Raw genomic sequence first — 22,045 nt, forward strand, 5'->3', positions numbered from 1 at the left:
ACTTTTTATAAAAAAAATTTACAAGACAGTCTCTGTCATTTCTCATTCTCTTTTCATCAGTTTAACCTCAGGGTCTAAAAAGTTATCATCTGAACCACAAACCAATTGCTAAGTTCTCTCCTCTTGAATAATCTTATGATACATTACTATCCACTTCAGCAAATTCAGTGAAAACTCTCGGCAGTCATGAAAAATAGCTATTAAGTCTTTTCATCAGAGATTTTAGTCACACAGAGTAATATAATGAAACCATTCCCTAATTAAGCACAGGGGTCTTGGGCATAGGTTAAGATGATGCTAATGAATTACTACTTCTGTTGCATGTGAATGTCCATCACACATCGTTCTGCTGTTTGAACTGCATGCAAGGTGCTTGTGTTAAAGTAGAAGTAATGTATAGCCTGCTGCTTAGGATGTCATGTTACACATCACATGCTGTTTCTCTTCTGTCACACTCTGGTACTTATCCGACAAGGCTGAAAGATTAGCTCTCACTGGCTTATATATAAGGAAATGTTGTCTTATTGATTAATGACTGAGTATGTTTATCTTGAGGCTGATGTTCTGACTTTTTTAAGAAAGCAGATTATTTGATTACTTAATATAAAGCCAAGAGAGTTTTCGATGCTTTATGTCAGACATAATGTTTTTTAGATAAATATATTAGCCCAAAAGGGTGACAGTGAATACCAGTAGGTGGTACAAAAGACGGAATGTGAGTCATTCACACGTTAGGCACTAACATGTGCTACCTTTTGCTGCTCATCTATTTTTAATCACTACTTCAACTGTGCTGTGAAATATGGAGGACTGAAAGATGAAACAGTATTAGTATATTTCACTGTTGCTGAGTTTGCTTCTGCTGCATCTTAAGATTTAGAGAGTGAAACAAATGCACCTGTTATTGTCCTGGACTCTTGCCAAACAGGTATAATGAGTGAGGAAGAGACTGAGGCATTTCAATTTACCTGCCTGTCACTCACACCCAGACCTGTCCGGAGTTACTTATGAACATATTAAACATTCAAAGTTGTTTAGGTGCCTTACAGTGGTGTTGTTATTTTCATTTTTCCTCATGCACTGTATGATCCAGGCAGCAAGAAAACAAACACGTTAGATACACCAGTGATCTGTATTATGCCTTTTGGGCATTAGTTAGGCCTCTTAGCTCTCCCCTCATCCAGTAGGAGGCTCTGCACTCTTAATTAGTGCATATGTCATCTGGGCAGCGACAGCCAGAGGTCTTGGGAGATGGAGACAGGGCTGTGTGAGAGTCATTACACTCCATCATCTCAGCACCTCTCTCTTCTTCTTTCACTTTACTTCACCACTATGTTTCACTCGCCTTTCTCTTCTCCGTTGATGCATCGCTGTTTGCTAAAAGGCAACAACAATGTCCTGTCTCATTCTATTGTGACTGGATGCCATCTGTGCCTTCAGAGATACGATAGTCATGTCCTGCTCCATGCTTCATGCATCATCCCTGCTCACATAATCACCAACAACTGCACAAAAACAATGCATGTTAATTAGTCTAGCAGTTTTGGGCCGTGTTTTGAATTCAGATGTGTAGTGATGTAATGGGTGTTCTTGTTTGTTTCAACTGAGTTGACCTATTTGAACCTAATTGAACTTTTGTCCACATGGACTTGTATTTTTTCATCCCACTCAAACAAAACCGCTCACAGTGGAAACATACCTTAGTCTAAAATCAGTGTAATATGTGCAGAATTTCTTTGTCGTTACAAAACAGTGGGTGGTGTGCAAATTATGTTTAATAAAGTGCATGCAGAACTACAGGCCAGACTTCTTAATCATCATGTGTAGCTTATCCATTGTTAATTCTAACATAACTAGTGTATTATTAAAACCTTTTATTCTAACATCTTATACATTTAATTTGAAGATTCCCTTATTAATGCCTTACTCCCTCGCACCTTGAAAAACATGGTTTCATGAGAGGCAGTTAGCAAAACAAACAAGAACAAAGAAGTTGAGGAAGTAAACATGGTGGTCACAAAAACAGGCTATGGTGGTTGAAAGTTTGACTTCATTTCTTGAAATGAAAAAATATGTGAACAGGGTGACAAGCAACATCTGGTGAACAGTGATGTCATGCAAGACATGTATCTTTTTGCACAAGAACTGAACTTTGTACAAGATTTCAATTTAATTTTATATGTCCAGAGATCTAGGATACGGAGACTAGTTTTATATTTATTTTAAGGTTTTATATTTTGATGAAAATTGTCAGTAATATATTATTCTAATTCAAGTTCAGAGATTGAAGGTCCAGAAACAGTTTGTTTTAACTGAGACATTTCCAACAAAAATATATTTTTTGTATATTTGAGCAAGTATTATATGTGGCATATTTCTTGTTCAGTGTTTAGAGAGAAAAAGACTCAATAAAATTTAAGTTGATAACAGTAAAACCCTAGTCTACTTTTTCCAAAAAGAAAATTCACAGGAAGGAATCGATAAAGAATTAAATCGATAAGAAGAATCTGAAATGGCACCAATATCAATGACATCATATTATTTCCATCTCTATTTTTTGGTCTGAAATCGCTGCTTGTTAAAAGGGATAAACAATATTGTGTTGTGTTACTCATGTTTGCACACTTACACACACACACACCAACACAATCTGTCATTATTTTTTCTCTCTTTCTCGCTTGCAGTAAAACAGTTCAAACACTGTGATTAACCATGGTATTATGTGGATATCAACCATGAATTATAAAAGATAATGGACAAAATTTGTTACAGCTACATAACAAAGACTGAACTGAAAAGTTGCGCTCATCTCTCCAACAAGGCACAGTGACATGATGCACAAGCTTGTGTCATTAGATGATCTCCATCAGGAGTGGATTGACCCTTTCTTTTTTCTTTTATCAAGGGGTGACAGAGCCACAAAAATCATCTTCACTGCCTTTTCTCATTGCAGTATGAAACAATTTGGCACGTTCTACAATTTTTTTGTAGTGAATTCAACTAAAACATACAGGACTCAGTGCGTGAAAATTTTTTATTGGATTATGGACCCTTACAGTGTAAGGGTGTAAGGAAAAAACTTGTTTGAACTGGCAGAATCAGACTAATGTTGAACAGCGATCTGCTGAAACTGTGTTGCAGTTGTGAGGAGAAAGAGAGAGACGCAGAAAGAGAGGGACAGACGGCACAACAGTAGGTAGCTAAATGTATGGCCACAAAGCCAGTTATATTGTTAAAAGTGCATGTAGAAGGAACAGACATGTATGACGATAGACTAGAATTCTAATAACATTAACAACTATGACTACAATGAAAAATAGGGCACTGATATGGGTAATGCTATCAGTTTAACCTGAGCAGATACTAAATTTGCTTAACATTTAAAATGATTATTATAGATGATAAACTTATAATGATTGTAGCAGTTGGAGTTAGGTTGGTCCTCAGCAGCAGGTCATCCACACAATCCAGATGAAGCTGTGACACAAGGGATCCCAGGAGCTCCCATGAAGATAGAGCATTGGTCACTTAAATGGTACATGAAGACTCGTAGTTGTTTACATGCAGTAACATAAAATGTGATAATTAATATATTAGAGTTGAATAATGCTTCATATTACAACCTTGATAGGGATGTGCAACAGTCACATCACAGGACATGTAAGCTTTGTCACATGACCTGAATCACCTCAGACTGCCACTTCTTTGTAGTTAAATGTAAAGAAACTGTTTTTTCTGGTTTCCATGAGTAATCTGCATTAAAGCATGAAATCACCATCAGTATGCAGAGATCTGGGCACTGTGCATGTGGCTTCTGTGTCTGTGCGTGTACAATCAGGCAACAAGTGACACTCCTGCCATCACAGATACACCGGTATGATGCTGGAGGCAGATGCTCAACTTCTCAAGGCCGAGCCGAGGAAGGTGGATTTAGTGGCATTATACTGGTGCTTGTAAATATTAAGTCTGTAAATGCAAAGATGTGTCTATTTGTCATTGACAGTATGTGTAGCCTTTTATATACGAGTATTCCAGCAGCTCGACTCTGAGCTTTCTTTTAATGACAAGTTTCACTCATGGAGTTGGATTGGTTGACTAAATGTGACTTTGAACGTCATGGTTGATAAAACTTCATATGGTAATGACTTTGTCTGTAAAGTTTATGAAGAAAGGAGTCTTTTTCCATCTGTGTTCTGTCTCCTCTTTTCCTAGTTCTGGTCAGCAGATATGCTGCAGCATTTCTGACAAGCTGAAATAGAATATAATACATGTGTAGCTTAGCAAACTAATGATGACGTGAAAGTCTGTCTTCACTGTTACATTTTTATTGTCTCACCATGTGATGTAGGCCCTCATTCAGGCAACTTATCCAATCATAAAAGACCAGGTCTTGATCTTTGATGAAATGTTATGAAAACAAGAGGGAGGTTAAAGAGAAGAATGTTAACTCAGGGATGTTCGACTTCAGCGTGTTAATGACTTAGATGTAGACAAATAATCATAAACACACACTTGTAGATAAACACAAAGTTGGCAGGAGAATGGGACTCAACATTCAATGTAGTGATTTAGCATTTCAGTGGCAGCTTAAGTGTCAAGCACACTGCAGTGTTGTTAAACACCCAACTTGGCCTCTCTACTGAAACATGAGTCTGCTGCTGAATCTTGTTCTTTTGCTCTAATATATACCCTTATCTGAAGAATAAAAGCCCCTCAAGCTCTCCTTAGCTTTTATTTTTCTGTCCTCTTCCAAGATAATTTTATTGTCACAGCACTGAGGCTGAGTTGCCTTGAATCTTTCACAGACCGTGTTAAAGCTGGGCTTATGGCCTAGAATACAGTAGGGCTGGGGATTAAATAGTTTTTATAACATACTAATACATTTTCAAACTACACATAAAATAAGGCAATAGTATCAATATCCTGTTGGCTGTATTTTTCTTTGTGTTCAGATAATGTTATTAGGGTTGGGTATCATTTGAGTTCTTTTTCTGATACCGGTGCTAAATCAGTACTGTGCCTTAATGGTGCATAAATCGATACTTTAGAGAGAAAAAGGGTGCTGAAAGTCAGAGGGAGAATAAAAGCTGTCTGTAAATTATTTGCAGGAATATCTTTTAAAGATGTCAGTAGAATAAAAGATAAGAAAAAGAAACTGGGGTAACTTCTTTAAGCAAAGTGTATGTACTGGCGTTGATTCAAGACAATAAACGTGTGAGTCAGTGTGATTATTTCCTCGGTAGGAAAATTAAAGCAGAGCTGAGACATTATGCTCCAGACAGCAAAACATTTCCAAGACATTTATGCTCAGCTAAAATAAAGTGAGTGCACATAAATCCAACAAATCTTATAATGTATTTCATGCCTTTTATTTGGTGTGGTATGGGGTCACGTTGGGGTGGCAGGGTGATGGATTGAAGTATTAAAATCTGTGTTTGGTAGATATTGGATGTGTTGGTACCAGTACTATGTTGGTGCCGGATTTGGATACCCATCCCTAAATGTTGTGCATTTCTTCTGGCTTCATCCTCATTGTTGAGTGCAATGTTAAATTGGTTGTTTTGAGATTGTTAACAGCAGAAAGTCACAACCAGTAATATGTGACAACAGGATAATTAGTTTGAAATATCTATTCTAGAAAAGCACTCACTCCTTGCCAGTTTCACCCCGTTTTCTTAATGTGGTCAACATATTTCTGCAGGTAACAGTGCTCTCTCTCTCTCTCTCTCTCTCATAAATCTGACAGGTATCTGTACTTCTTGATACCATGGATCATTAAAGTAATGGACATTTGATCGTTTTGAAACAGTATGTCACAGTGCAGAAAATAATGACAACCTCCATTTCTGGAAATGTTTCCAATGTTTTTGTCCACTTTAGACATGAGTAAGAGTATGTATGCAATTTACTCTTCTCTGTAAAGAGAATGGTAAAGGTGTGATGTCATGGTATGACAAAATTGTAAAGAGTTATGCATTTATGCATGTTTAAATTTCTATGCCCTTCTTTCACCCCTCAAACAAGCCTTTGCTCATGTCTGTAAATTATATCACAGAAAAATGCCTTTTTCTCTGAGCTTGCAGTTGTCAGTAGTGAAGCCTGTAATTGAGTCTGCGATTTTAAGTGTCTTTTCTCTCCTGCTGAGTTGTGGTACACTGATGCTGAAAACATTTCATTTTCTGAAATAGCTGGTCCACGTCAAAAGTAAAACAATTACAAGTAGGAACAAAATATCAAAAAAGGACTTTTATTGGGGATTATTTTCCAGAGATAACATGTCATTGAGTAAACGGAGCTTTCGCAGAGCTACAATTAGCAGCAGGTACATTAGCAAGGTTACAGTATATTCAGCTACTTCTTCTACCTCAATCAGAGCTTCAACTCTCTTCTTGAATCATTTTGAACTTAAAAATAAATGAGTCACCCTTAACATACAATTTGAAGTAGTTAAATCCAGTGTAATGTTGGAGATGCAAATCACTGCAGGGCTATCTATCAATTCTAGCATTTACTGATATAGACAGAATTATTAACCCCTCCTATAAAGTTTCTGTTTTTCCCAAGTATTTCCCAAGTGCTGTTAAACACAGCAAGGATTTTTTAACACAGCTTTTCCAAACATCCTTTTTTTTATTTTGGATGCTTACATTATTTTACATTGCACACAGACACAAAATCATTTCACAAGAACCAAAAACTACAAAGGTTGAAATTATTAGCCCCCCTAAAACTAGTAGTCAGTTCTGTCTCCTTTTTGCTGAATAACAGCCTGAAGACATTTGATGTAGTTTTCAACAAGTCTCAGACACGTCTCTTGAGGAATTGCAGCCCATTCTCCTTTCGCCAATCTTTCAAGCTCCAGATTTGATCGTCCTCAGTGATGGACCTTGGTCTTCAGTTCACCCCACAGATTTTTGGTGGGATTCGAGTCAGGGCATTGTGCAGGCCAGTCTATAATGTTCATGAGGTAGTTCTTCAGCAGGAGCCACGTACGTTTTGGATCATTGTTGTGCTGGAAGAAAAGTGACAACCCTGTCCAAGTTTTGATGCTGACTGCATGAGGAGTTTTTTTTTTTGTTTTTCAAAATTCAGGTGTTTCCATTACCAGTTTTTTATTACACTGTGTAGATTTTGTGCATTTCTAAGGGTAATGGAAACGCAGCTTATGATTCTCTCACCACAGTGTTTCTCTGTGGGGATGGTGTTCTTTTGTAGTATGCCTCTCCCTTCTTTCTCCAAACATAAGCAACATCTCTATAGTCAAAGAGCTCTAGTTTGGTCTCATCTGACCAAAGGACATTGTTCCAGTATGCATATTCCTTCTCCAGATTGTCCATAGCTGCCTGCTGTCTCTGCCAGGCTCGTTCTGTGTTGTGCGGCTCTCTTTGAATTTCTTGATAATACTTCTCGCTCCAGTTCTTGACACCTGGAAACAGCTTTGTGAGCATCAACAATTTTTTTTAATCTCAATTCTAAACTGATTTCTTTTTTTTTTTTGCCATGATTCTTTCTCCAGTGACAGCTAAAACCCTTACTAAAGGTTTTAAACTGGAAGATGACCCTCAGTTTTAACTTGATTTTACATGTTCTGGGCACAACACATCATTACACAACAGTGGTTTGTGTCATAGCTCAACCAGAAGCTCAGTTCAGAAGGGGTTAATAATAATGACCCTGGTAGTTTCTTTTGAAAATTTTTTTTCTTTGAGCGAAGTAAAAATTAAAACCAAACCAAATAAAATGTTTTGTTTTTTTTTAATAAGGACAGTATTCTAAAACTTGATTCTATTGCTGTAATGTGTTTAAAGCACAGTCCATTCAGAAACAAAGGTGTGTATTTCCTTGCACCCAGTACTAAAACAAAATAATACATATTTTCTCTGGGAGTGTGTCAAAATAGAGATTACATGTAAGGTGCAACAATTGTAACCAAAACAAGGTATACAACAAAACTGTTTATCAGTTGTAATCGTATGATGCAGCAAAACTAAGTGTGTATTACTATAAAACTTGACCTGTGCTTACTGAAATCAGAGTGATCATCGTACACCTGTGAGCTGTAACAATGGTTGAAAAGATCTGACAGAAAAATAATTCCTCACATCTGCAGAGCTGGAACCTCTGAGGCTGGAGATCTATAAAAACCCTGTCAATAATAAATGTCCCTACAGAGAGTACTGCAAAAGAGCGGGCCGCATTTAAATGAAGACCAACTGCTACATCTGAACATGATCCTAATCCTCTATTTTGTTCAGCTTTACTTCTTGCTTGGAGTGTTTTTTGCATTGTTACGGTCCGTAAACACAAGGGTCAAGATCTGGGCTTCATAGTAGGAGAGTGTAGTTCCACATGATTGAACATGGCATGCTAGAACGGATACCACTCACTGGCCAATTCAGAAGGGATTTATGCCGTGTGACACATTTACTCACATGCATTTACTCACATGCACTTAATGTGTTTTCAGGCATCAAAACACTGCTGCTGCATCCATCAGCAAGCAATGTCTGAATACAACAGCTCCTCTAAAAGCTGGGTGTTATGAACTTTGCTTAACAGTCCAACCTAGATCATCAAATTCTGCTCCTCATAATAAGGATAGGTTTTGGTCAGTTTGGTTGAACGCTGTAGATTATAAAGTATTAAATAAATGCAAATGTTTCCTGTAAAACAGACCCTTTTCATGGATAATTTGATTCAGAGCAAAAAAAAGACACATGGAATTAAAACCTTAATGATGGCGACAGTGTTTTGAGCTGAGCTACTTTCAGTGCTCTGCTGTTCTGTATGCTCGCTTGCTTGTCATTAGCTTGCTTAATTGAATGGAGCCATCCTTGTGGTTATTATTTACACCTGTGATATCCTGCTTTGACAGGTGCAAGTATCTGCTGTGAAAGGGTCTATTAGTTCCTGATTTGTCTTCCTGGGTGTATTTTCAGTTGTTGCTCTGTTAACGTGAAGAACCACAGTATTAAGCGGAAAGAGAGTAGCAGCTGCTCTCTCATATCCTGACACTTCCTTTACCGCCTACTACATCTGTCAGCTTTCTTACATTGTAAACAATGTAGGCAGTAAATGTTAGCTTACACAAACTATTAGGCATTACATATAAATACTTTTACTGTTTAACCACCTTTTTGCCAGTGCATTTGAGCTTTTTCATGTCTTATTCTTATGATTTTTATCTATTTTACATATGCAATATATATATATATATAGAGAGAGAGAGAGAGAGAGAGATATACTACCACTATATAGATCTACACAAAATTAGGTGACACACTGTATTCATTTCAGTTGTTTTTACAGATAAAATTCCAACAGAATAAGCCTGCACACACACCTGTTATCATTGAAATAGCCTTTTATAAAATGTCCAGTCAGTGCTTTATTACTATATTTGTTAATATGTACAGCTCTAATTTTAAAAACCACACACAAAGCAGACAAAGCCCCTCTTCCTGACTCAAGGTCGTGAACCAGTGCACTAGCTGATATTAGTCTCAGTTCTCATTTGTTTGAGTGAAACCCCAAATGTCACAAGCCTTCCAGTCTGGGTTCATAACATGCAGACACACGATCTGCTCCATGTTTCTTTCTACTCTCCCCAGGTGCCAGAGAAAACTTGACTGCTACTCCCATCTACTTGTGGAGAACTAGTTTTATAAGCCACTGGGTCACTGCCAGGATATTTTGGATGCACACCAGCTACTCACATTCAGTGTGAGGTGTGGAACGACTGTCAAGTATTTTTTCTGCAAGTTTCATGTCAACTGCATTCTGGTTTAATCCAGCGGTGTGGATGGAAAAATAAATAGATCCTTATGTGAGTAATCAAAGTAAGAGGATGCTTAACTCAAATGTAAACAGTAAAGCTGTTGTTAAAATATGAGATTTCCCACAATCTCTCTATTGTCCCTCCATTCATTTAACGTTGCTTATTACTCATGAATCTTTTAATGCTGCTGTTACCAACGTGTCAAGAAATGAAAGAATGGAAACTTGTTTTTGGATAAATTTTAATGACAGTTTCTTAAACACATAACAATCAGTACTTTACAAATGGTGTAGTGACTGTGCTTTCTGAGCAGGTGGAAATGTTGATGGTATGTTTTCACTATCCTGCCTGCTCTCTCTTTTAGTCAGTCCCTTGGTTTGTTTTTCTTCTTTTCCCCCCTGTCACTCTTTCTCTTTTCCCATGCTCTGAATGTTATATCAAGTGTCACTGGCTCTGCACTGCAGTTTTTAGGTGCTACTAGGGAAAGAGAGGGATTCACTTCCAGCGTTTTATAAAGAAATATATTATTTATTCAAATGTATTGGCATTTTAAAAGAAGGCCCTTTAAAAAAAAGTCTGTGATACCAGTGAACCATGGCATAAGAGGGCAGACGTGTCCATTTACAAGATATAGTATGTGCATGTGTGCATGTTTGTGCCTGCTGTGTATGGTTGTTTTGCACAGTGGTTCTCCACAGGTCTAGCCCCAGGACCCACCAGTCTCTTTAATGATAAATCACAACCATGTATCTTCAACAACATATTTATCTTTTTGAAAGATGTGAGAGGCACCTGGCTGTAGACATCAGACACCCATAAACACATACACACTTGGACATTCATAGATGCATGTGACATCTATAAGGCCTCTTCTTACGACAAAATTTTCAGTTCAAAATGTCAAAACTGATCATAAACTAGAAAAATACAAGATGTATAGTGATGATAACATAATTTGAACTAGAAGCCAGTTAGCTGAGAAACAGTAACAACTATTTAGATAACTGGTGAACTTTAAGGGATGTTTAACTTGAAAATAGTCATTTTATATGATATGTTATAGCTGCTCTTTCTAAGTTGGATATCTAAATTGATCACAAACATGCCGGCCCTGATTGAATGCTAAAAATGAATTAACTTTTAAAACTTGTGGAAACTGCACTACTGTAAGGAAGGCTGCTTTCACGAGCAACAACTCAGACCTCCAAGTGCCCATGTTAACAGAAGTCCAAGTGTACAAGCGTGTATGGATGACTGATGTCTGACACCAGGAAAAAAATAGTAGGCTTTTACAGCCCATTTTCCTATGATACAAATTACATTTTTGCCAATTTTCAAGAGAAAGGACCTCATTTTTATGGTAAAAGCTGCTTGGTTATTGCAAGAAAAGGAGATAAATGAGTTGAAATATTGAGAAACTTCTTGGGACTTGGACTTCTGTGATTCATACAGTTTTAGCACAATTTTTTCCTAGACACACTTTCACAACCCACTAAAAATAGCTATGCAACCCACTTTTGTGTCCTGACCCACCAGTTAAGAACCGCTGGTTTAGTGTATCACATGAATACAAGAAATTGGTTCAATTAGAAAAAGCCAGTGAATGGAGCATTATTTTAGAGCTCCCTGTAATTGGTTAATTAAAGCAGATTTTCTGCTTTAATCTCACCACATAAATCACTATCAAACCCTGGAAAGTCAAAGATTTGATGCAAACGAAAATGGCTTTGACCTATTTGGCCTTGAGAAATTCTGAAAAATAAACACGATATCAAATAAATCCATCAACAATCCTATATCTTATGTCCAAATTAGGGGTGCTTCTAAGTATCCACTACAGGAGACTTTCTCACCAACAACAGCCGTGAAAGTAATTGTTGTCATTTGGTTACAAACTCAGAATTTGCTGCTACTTTTCCTACACTGCTCCCTTACATGTTTTCAATGACTCAAGCTGCATTGCCTCATTCAAAGTAAAAGCTGATGTCAAAAAGAGACTTTAAAAAAATGCTGTCTTCTCTGCTCCCAAATGCTTTCTATTATTTATTGAACCGTTATTTAACCAGATAAAGACCCACTGAGAACGAGATCTCTTTTACAAGGTTTCCCAGATGAATGTGAAATGCATCCATGCAATGAATATTTGAAACAGTCGATTAGTTTAATGTACCATGTATTTTGACTGATCACACAAGACAAACAAAGGAAAAGGTGATGAAAGACATTAAGAAACATTTTCACAAGTCACTGCAATTGCATACGAAAACAAAGTTATAGTGTAGAAAATATACAATGTTTTAAGTGGTTTCAAGTAAACTCAAGTTAGAGAGGAACAAACATGGATACACGGTGAAGCAGACTTTCAAGGACAAGCTCCACACACAGACTCAAGGACCCACTATTACATAAACGTACATCTTGTGCCCAGTGAAATCTAGAGCTTTTTTATAAGATTCAGGCAGCCACCATATAGGTTTATAATCTAAGCAGTTTCATCATTGCTTACTTGACCACAGAGCTCATAGAGCAAATGTTTTATGGAATCAATGAAACTTTTTGAAATATTCTAAAATAGATGTTTTCAAATGTTCTTTCTATACACAAACCTTGTGTTCAGTATCCAGACTCAACATTAATCCTGGAGGTAAAGTTTTGTTCAAAGTCAGTATTTAAGTGGAGATAAAGCCTCCCTAAAGGAGCTTTTCTTTTAATCTTTGCCAAGCTGTGACAAGTAAGAACCCAATTATTTTTTAGATACAGTTTATTTTAGTTTTTACTTTCTGTCATAACTATTTGCCTCTTAAAAGTCACTTTCTGATTGGGTTTCTCAAGAATGACACAAGGCTCATAATTCAAAAAGACATTCTGACATAAGTGAGGCATTTTTGGCTATTGCTCTGACTTTCACTTTTGAGGTGAACATTTCGGTTGGTGTGACCATTTGCACACAGTATGCCAGCAATGAAAGCAGCAAGAAATGACTTTTGTTGAATATTTTTTCAAACACTTCAAAGCCTTTAAAAGGGATACTTCAACATTTTGGCAAATTCACCCATTGCCACAATCCCTATAGTCTTGGTAATAGGTTTGTTTCTTTTAGTTGTCGGTGCAAGCTGTTTTTAGATCTGGGGGCTGATATACCAGCTGCTCAGCTAACACTATAGAGACCTCCGGTATTTTAAAAAAGGAAACTTTGATGTATTATGAATTCAAACAAACTTTTATTTGTTTAAATATTACTTATTATGGCTTACAGCTCATGAATGAAAATAAAATCTTGTCTCTCAAATATGAGAATATTATATAATATCAGTAAAGGGGGTGTATGATACAGAAATGTTGACCTTCTGAGAAGTATGCTGCTCTGTTTAACTAGAAATGTGTGCTATACAATTAAACAACAGAGAGTTATAATGAATAATGACTCACATTTAAAAATACAACCAAGTCACTGTGGACATACCCTTACTGTACTTTATGCTAATTAGAATATAGAAAATATCATTTTTTGTCACTCTGTGATATTCTGTGAGGTACCTATTTTTGTTTGCATATTTCTGTATTTTTTTTTTCACTGTGTAACTGTGTGTTGTTTGTAAGATCCCCCTTTCAACAAGACCGTCCCCAGAGATCTTCTTAATCCTAAACCTTCAGTCTTTCTAACCCTCCATCTTCTCTCAGAGTAATGAAAAGGAAAACCAATCTCGAGGTGAAAATATAGCTTTTCAAAGCTCTATTTAATGTGACTTTTCGATATATTGGAGACAATTACAACCCATTACCTGCTGTGTTTCCTAGACGGACGGTGACAGCACATTAAAAAAGCAGAGGTATCGCTGCCAACAGTTTCTTCAAACACAAATTTAATCTCCAGTATTTTTTCCATTACCTTGAAGGTTGTTTTTTTTTTTTTTTTTTTTTGTCTTGACCCCACGTTTCCGATTAAAATAATGCAATTATCAAAGAGATCACTTAAATAAAAGGGTTAGTTGTTTTCAATTTAAACAAGACCAAAAAACTAAACGAGTACCTGGTTTGTTTATTTGAAAAATTAACCTTATACTCAGAAAGCTTAGATATGATGTCTCTTCCCCAGAGCAGAAGTGAAAGTACAGCTTGTTTATGGATGGATTATGTTTTGAATCAACAAAATAGTTGGAGGAAAGTGAAGTGGCTGAAGGGTTATGATATTGAGCTGTTACCACAAACTTTCTTTCCTCTTTAAAAACTTAAGTAGCTAGAGGCAAAAACAGTGCTGGAGTTCTCTGAAATACAGAGAATTTGGTGTATTTCTCATTGCATTGAAGCCAACTTGGATAAAGCTTCTTAACAAAATAAAAAAAGAATCAGTTCATGATGAAGAGTAGGAGGAGGACTGAAGAGGAGAGTTCAAGTGTTTTGACCTGACTTTATCTTACTAATTCAGTTTTTATTAGAGAGATATGCCTGAAAATAGCTACGTACAACTGATTACCAAACCAGTACGTTTGTTCTGTGCTGGTCTGAGAACTTTAGGACTCCATGCTGTACTTGAGTTGTAGTTTACAGCACCTGTGATTCATAAGGGAGTGTCCATTGTTTTGCTCAAATTTTAAATCGGTTTATATTGTTTTATACAACATGATATTTTCTGCACATTTTTGTTCCCCACAGTGTTTTGCTATCCTTTGCTATTGGCATATACGTATGATTAAACTGCCCTGTGTGAATAGTTATTGGCAGTCACAGATGCTAGCTTGTCGAACATTGCAAGTTTAGCTAGCTTGGAAAGATACATTACGTAGAGGCTTTAGTCTCTTGTTTTTCTGTGCCAGATAATCTTTGTTTTCTATGAAGTACTTTTTATTCCATGTTGATATAATGAGCACTTTTGTATGATTCCCTGAGAGAGAGGGTCTGCAGCAGGCTGAGAAGTTACATGGGGGGTTTTGCCTCATTTTCTTTCCCAGATAATGAAACATGATCATTGAAAGAGTAAGTGTGTCACAGCTTCCAGTCCACCAGCAACATCAGTTCAGTTTATTATAATAGAGGCACTGCTGGTACCAGTGAATGATTTATAGATAGCATGCTAAGCAAAACCCTTTCACCTTTTTCCATTCTGTGCTAATCTTTTAAAATCGTTTTGACAGGTTACATGGGCTGCTGACCTTAATCTCCTTCTTTAAGATGTGTTGCAGACATTTAGAAAGTGTCCTTTATCTGCTGTCTTAATCTCACCCAGAAAACCTTGAGGTGTTCACAAACTCAGTTTCAATAAACACTGAAAACTGTTTAACAGCAACTTTGAGCACACTTTATGACAAGAACATTTTTACTCTCTTGTGTGTTCTGCCCTTTTCCTAAATGTCTGTTTGATATGACTGAGCACACACTCCTTTACCTCAAGAATAACTTCTGGAGCCCTCCTGTTTTCCCTGTAAATCTCCTTTTTGTATGAATGGCATCAATAAAGATGATGCAGTTGTATGATAAGGTCAGAAACCTGAGAAGCATTCATAGGTGGTCTTGTACTGAAGGACTGGATGTAAATCCACTCAAATTGCATCCACTGATCCCACTATTACAAGGATGTTAACTTTCTGTGTAATCTGAGCAGCACTAAATGAGTTCTACTTGTTTTAGAAATGCATCTTTTACAAGTATTTCATTAATGTTTATACCATAAATAGATGAATGCAGTCATTTTCAATCCAGATCTGTGTCTTTTAAATCTGCTTCTGGGCATCGTAGATTTAGTTGTGCTGCTATTAGCAGAAGTGTTTTTTAAGCTCTGTGTCCATGTGTCAGAAACATAGTAGTGCTGAACAGGATAGAGTTGTGGTTTTGGATCAATATTGCAGCCAACATTGATTGATTTATTACAAGTGGGTCACACAAACTCCCTCTCCCCCTCTCTCTCACTCTGTCATCTGTATCTCAGGCTCCACAATGTGGTAACTAGTGGGAAGTGTTCTGCCTGACCACAAGACCTCATTGTTTCACACTCACAGCAGACTTCTAAATGCATAGTTACTTATTAAAGTCTTAAATTAAGCATACTATATCCAGCATGTAAGGTTTGTTTAACAAGTAACAAATCTTTCACTTCTTAGTATCAGAAATTGTTCAAAAAGAGGTAGTACCACTATCAGGGACTTCAATCTACAAAGTACAGTTACACTTGTTTATTAGGGCACAGAGTTAACCAAGGAGGCCTCATTTTCCACAAGTGTGTGTCTCTTGGGTATCTGTACCTGCAAACTGTGTAATTGATGACTGGAGCTATTGGTGAGCAAGTAGGATATTGTTGCTTTATTTTCAGAACATGAATAATGTACACTCATATGCAGATTAAAATGAATGTTGTCAAAAAAAATGTTATCAGAGCCGTCTTTCTGCAGGAGCATTTGCTTCATTATGGATTGTTTACTTGAGTATGGTAACCAGCGCTGGCTTTTTGAGTGACCTTTGAGAAAAGTAATGGATAAAGCTGGAATGCTACCACACCTTTGTGAATTGCTTATTATAATAAAAGGCCTAGCTTTTCCCCCGGGCATGACATTGGAATTTTAATAAATTCCTTCCTGATGAAATACGTCCCTGTTCATATACCAGCGCATATTTTTCAGCACCTAAATGTTAAAGTAAGAAATACTTTTCAGTCTCTTAGTTTTACTTATCTGAAGTGCATTATTAGAAAAATGAAATGTCTTTAACCTTTCCCCTTTTTTACTTCTCCCCTTTGCAGAAATGTATGAAATTCAATGTGGATGCTCCTATATGGCTGTCCAAACAGCGGATCCTATGTACCCTCAACCAGAGCCTGAAGGATGTACTCAACTATGGCCTGTTCCAGCCGGCATACAACGGCAAGGCTGGCAAGTTTCTAGATGAGGAGAGACAGCTAAGGGAATACCCCTTCCCCTCCATCGCTCCTGTACCTTACCTGGAGGTAGGTATGGATCATGTGTATGCATGAGGCTTTAATGAGTGTTAGGAGGAGAGAGCAAGAGGGAAGAAGAGAGGTGTTACATACAAGCACGCATTCATAATCTTTGAAAATGTCCTGTATCCTCTTTTACACCCAAGCCTCTGGACTCTTTTTCTTATTTTAACCATAAAAGGCCCAGAAATGTCCCATGAGTAAGTGCTTTTGCACATTTTTTCCAGAGTACATAGAACTTTAAATATCTTGCAGTCATTTACAATTTGCTACATGCTAAAAGAGTTTTAACTGTTTTAAATTAAGAAAAGGAAAAGAAGAGCATTTGATGTTAGAGTTTTAGTGAGAAAAGGCAGAATTATCATAATAACCACATGTTGGCTGTGAAGCACAACTTCTCAGCTTTCAGAAATCGTCGTTTGTACGGTATTAAAAAAATGTTCTTTCCCAGCACAATGCGAACAACGTAATGGGTTTTGAAGGGTTGATATAAGTTGATATAAGCATCAAAACATGATTGACTAATCCTTCCCTCCTTTTGAATAAAGCATTTAAAATATAGTTAAACAAAAATATGTAATGTTGAATAAGTGATTGCATAAATATTCACCCCCTTTAAAGTGACCAACCTAATTCAACAGAGGTCCAGCCACTTTGGTGCTAGTAGACTCACAGTTAGTGGAATGGGGTTTACCTGAGTGCAGTGAACATGCCTCAAGTGATTGTTGAATAAAACATGTGCCTGGAAGGTCCAGTCACTGGGTAAACAGGCTACCATTACATTATGAAGACAAAAGAACACTCAGAGAAAAGGTTATTGAAAGTATAAGTCAGGGGATGGGTACAAAGAAATCCAAGACTCGCAACATCCCCCAGAGTTCAGTTGAATCCATCAAGGCTCTGTTCTTGGACCTCTCCTTTTCACCATCTACATGCTTCCCCTTGGACAGATTATTCACAAACACGGTCTCAGCTTCCACTCTTATGCAGATGACACCCAACTCTATCTCAGCACCAAACCATCCACTCAGCTCCCTACCCACTCCCTGGTAAACTGCCTCCATGACATCAAAGCCTGGATGACCTCTAACCAACTCAAACTCAACAGCAATAAAACAGAGCTCATGGTGGTGGCCCCCAAAGCGCTGCTGCAGAAGGTTGGAGATCTCATGCTCGATGTGGACGGGACCTCCATCTGTCCGTCCTCCGAGATCCGAAACCTGGGCGTCATCCTGGACTCCACTCTCTCCTTCCAGTCCCACATAAAGTCTGTCACCAGATCTGCCTTCTATCATCTCAAGAACATCTCCAGACTCCGACCATCACTCCCTGATTCTGTGGCTGAAACACTCATTCATGCTTTCATAACCTCTCGCCTGGACTACTGTAATGGAGTCCTGTCTGGAGTTTCCAGCAAAACCCTGGACAGGCTTCAGTACGTCCAAAACTCTGCAGCTAGAGTTCTCACCCGCACTAGACCCTGGCAACACATCACTGCGACCCTCATCCACCTCCACTGGCTCCATATCAAGTCCCGTATCAACTACAAAGTCCTCCTTCTCACATACAAATCTCTCCATGCTCTGGCTCCCCAGTACCTTTCTGATCTCCTCCATCCATACACACCATCCCGCAACCTTCGATCTTCAGACACCGGCCTACTTTCCATGCCCAAAACCAAACTTCGAACCAATGGAGACAGAGCCTTCAGTGCTGCAGCTCCCACCCTCTGGGACACTCTGCCTGCAGACATTCGTTGCACTCCATCTCTGGACATTTTCAAAAACCGTCTCAAGCACCACCTGTTCACCACAGCCTACAGTCTTCACTAAACCACCCTTACACTCATCCTACCCCTCACATAGTTTGTCCATGTATATGTGTTCCTGTAAAGCGTCCTTGGGTTTCTTGAAAGGCGCTATATAAATTCAAGATATTATTATTATTATTATTATCAAGAAATGGAAAGAATATGGCTCACCTGTTAATCTGCCTAGATCCATCCTCCCAAACTGAGTGACCGTGCAGGAAGGAGACTAGTTAGAGAGGCCACCAAGACACCTGTGACTACTCTGAACGAGTTACAAGCCTCAGCAACTGAGATGGGAGAGACTCTGCATATAACAACCGTTGTCCAGGTTCTGCTTTATGGGAGCGTGGCAAAGAGAAAGCCACTGTTGGTGCTTTTTTGCCATCAGACAAGAGGCTATGTTTTTGCTGACATTAAAGACTGCACATCACCACAAACACACTATCCCCACTGTGCAGCATGGTGGTGGCAGCATCATGCTGTAGGGATGCTTCTCGGCAGCTGGTCTCTGGAGGCTTAAAAAGGTAGAGGGTAAAATGAATGCAGCAAAATATAGGACAATCCTGGAGGAAAATCTTTTTCAGTCTGCAAGGGAACTATGACTTGGGAAGAGATTGAGTTTCCAGTAAGACAAAGACCCAAAGCATACAACAACTGCTGCACAGAAATGGTTTGCTACACAGAATATTCTAGGGTGAGTCAAAGCCCAGACCTCAATCCAATAGAGAATTTGTGGCTGGATTTGAAAAGGGCTGTTCATGCCTAATCCCAGTGCAACCTGACAGAGCTTGAGCAGTTTTGCAAAGAATGATGGAGTAAAATATCAGTGTCCAGATGTGCAAACCTGATTTAGACCTAGCCACACAGACTCACAGGTTCTAAAGAATGCCTTAAAGGGGGTGAATATTTATGCAGTCACTTATTTTATATGACATGTTTTGGTTTGATTGACAGTACTTTGTAGAAATCTGCTTTCTCTTTGAAATTAATAGGTTTTTGGGTTTTTTTTTGTTGGTTTGTTGTCATAAAAGCCAAATTATATTGACCATGAGTGATTTATAAAATTAATAAAAGGGTAAAATATCCAAGTGGGTGAAATCTTTTCATTGGCACTGTATGCAGTGTATTAAACAGTCTAAAACAAAAAGAGATTGATGTATTCAAACTGGGGCTAGTGAAAAGGTTTTTTACAGGTCAGTAACCAAGGCTTGGAAAAAAAGAAGACTGAACTCATATACAAATAGGATCAAGAATCCTTGAAGTTCAATCAATTTCAATAAAACAATGAACCTTTAGCAGCCTCCCTAATGCTGAGCTTTTTCACAGTTGATGTGCATCTTATTATTTTCTTACTGAGTACCCGTTGTGGGTGTCAATCACTGAATAAACTCTTTATCAATGAGTTTATTTTGGAGTCTTCTTTTTTTACCTGTGTGTATCCATCACATAAACACACATGCAGCCTCGTACAGTATGTGTCAGTGTGTTCACCATTTTCTGTGAAGTGTATGTATTTTCTGTCCCGCTGTGTCATTCAAACCCAGCAGCAATAAAACCACGCTCAATGACAGCGTGGTGTCTGCAGCGACTGTCATCTCTCACAGATAATTGTTGTGCTTGTCAATCATGGTTTGTGATCTGAGAGGCATATAAAAATGTGTTTTCTGTGCAGATAGTGCAGTAAAGATGTCAGGTAGTTTCTGACTGGCCATCCTTGTATTCACAAGTTTTATGATGTGTCTAGAGATGGAGAGGAAAATAAAGATTTACTTTCCCCCTCGGGTCTCATTTCAATAACAATCTCTGATACATTAGGAGAAACCAATATAATTTTTCTTCTCATGAAACCCTAGCTTGCTTCAGCAGGTTTTATGTTCCTCTTTTTTTTGAGGTTGCTTTTGTTGTACAATTTTGACTGAGTTATGCAGTCACGCTGTGGGCTCATGATGACATATTAGTTTATTTAATTTTCAGCCTTTTGCTTTTTTTCTTCTTTTCACTTCTCTTTGTATTCCTGTTTATTCACCATGACTTTATCACAAATCCTTTGGTTTTTTTGAGAATAGATTTAGTTGTCAGCAGATATCAGAGCCTTTGAAAACTGAGAGGTTGGAGGTTATTCTAAGGATCTTTAATTATTTGTGAGGGAATCAGAGAGATGTTTCATAACAAATGTTAACATAAACTTCAGAAGTGTTAAAATGACAACTTGTCTTTAGTAAAACAGTTTTGATTCAGCACAAAAGGCTTAAGAACGTGTTGAGAGACTGAATCAGAATATCAGCATCAGTTGTTTGAACATTCATCTGCTTTGGAGTTAGACATCAAATGGGTTTAGTTCAACAGTCTTTTTCTTTTATTTTTCATTATTAATGTTTAATAAAAACCACCACAACACTTGAAAAACACCAGAGAGTTACAATTAAGCTCAAGTAATATGTATGAAGGCATACTTGTTAAAATGGAAAAATTCTACATAGTGTGTCTGTGTATGTGTGTCATAGATCAGCTGTTATTCCCTGAGGCGCTTGTGGTATGTCGAGATGATTGGCAGGTTTAGATCAGCAGCTCAAAGCCTCTCTGCTCTGCATTCAATATTCTCTGTACTGAACTCGACACATTGGTGATGGATTAGAAATTAGAATAAACCACGGTACAGCCTACTGTAATTTTAAATTGAAGAAGGTGCAAATCTATTTTTTCTAGAATAGTTGCAAAAACGCTATTTTCCTTTATTTTGTATATTGCTTTCTTACTTATAGTCAGAATGACAAAAAATGGTAATTCCCTTAAAAACAACAATTCATAACAAATTAGCAATATGAGTCAAAACCATGACAATGTAATTTTTCTTCCAAAATGCTGAGCCCTAGTTTGAGCCATCCAATAGCCCTGTAAAGTGCTAAAAAAAAAAAAAAAAAAAAAAAAAAAAAAAATCTGCTTTTAGGATTGCTGTATGACAGGCCACTGTGTTATGAACGACCAGGCCAAATTGTGTTTTTTTTTTTTTTTTTCAGTCATTAAAAAAAATATCTTGTACATAAAATTAAGCTTCAAAATCTTGGAAATTGAGGCAGTAAAGTCTGCTCTAAGATGGTGCAGATGTGTTGGTTGAATGTGCTGAAACCACGCCCACTATTCAGAAATACAATCTTCTTAAAAAATTCTACAACTTTACTGGAGGAATCATAGGTCTGCTATGCTGCTGTATTACGACCCTCTGTTTTAAGCCACCAGAGAAACAATCACATTTATGCCATGACAAGCAGCCAGTTTAGAGCTAAAAAGTCTGTTTCATTTGCTCATTCTGTGTTGCACACTTCAGTTATTCCTTATATCTAATTTTCTGAGTTATATGAAGTAAAGTTTCTCTCCCATTTGAGACATCTTTGTTGTTAAACTGCTGATGAAAACATTCCATTTCCTGATGTTGCTATTGCTCCAATGATTATACGCATTAGAGGCTTTTATTGTGACAGACTTGGCAGGGAAAGAACGAGTCTATCACTGAATGCTTGACTAAACTTAACAT

The 22,045-nt window shown here is 37.6% G+C and overlaps 1 protein-coding gene across 10 annotated transcripts in view; it reads left to right on the top strand.

Moving 5' to 3' along the window:
- Positions 1-22,045, top strand: part of shank3a (SH3 and multiple ankyrin repeat domains 3a) — a 315,840-nt gene that overhangs the window by 137,086 nt on the left and 156,709 nt on the right. For 9 of the 10 annotated variants that reach the window (XR_005992309.1, XR_005992308.1, XM_041794579.1 and 6 more), the window contains one exon: positions 16,509-16,712. Coding sequence is in view for 7 of the 10 variants with exons in the window: in XM_041794579.1 (XP_041650513.1) it covers positions 16,509-16,712 (204 nt within the window). In the remaining 3 variants the exon portion in view is untranslated. Of the gene's footprint in view, positions 1-16,508; positions 16,717-22,045 lie in introns of those variants that run through there. The other variant, XM_041794586.1, reaches the window with a different exon arrangement.

This window comes from Cheilinus undulatus, linkage group 9 (assembly GCF_018320785.1).
Source record: "Cheilinus undulatus linkage group 9, ASM1832078v1, whole genome shotgun sequence".
Lineage (NCBI taxonomy): Eukaryota > Metazoa > Chordata > Actinopteri > Labriformes > Labridae > Cheilinus > Cheilinus undulatus.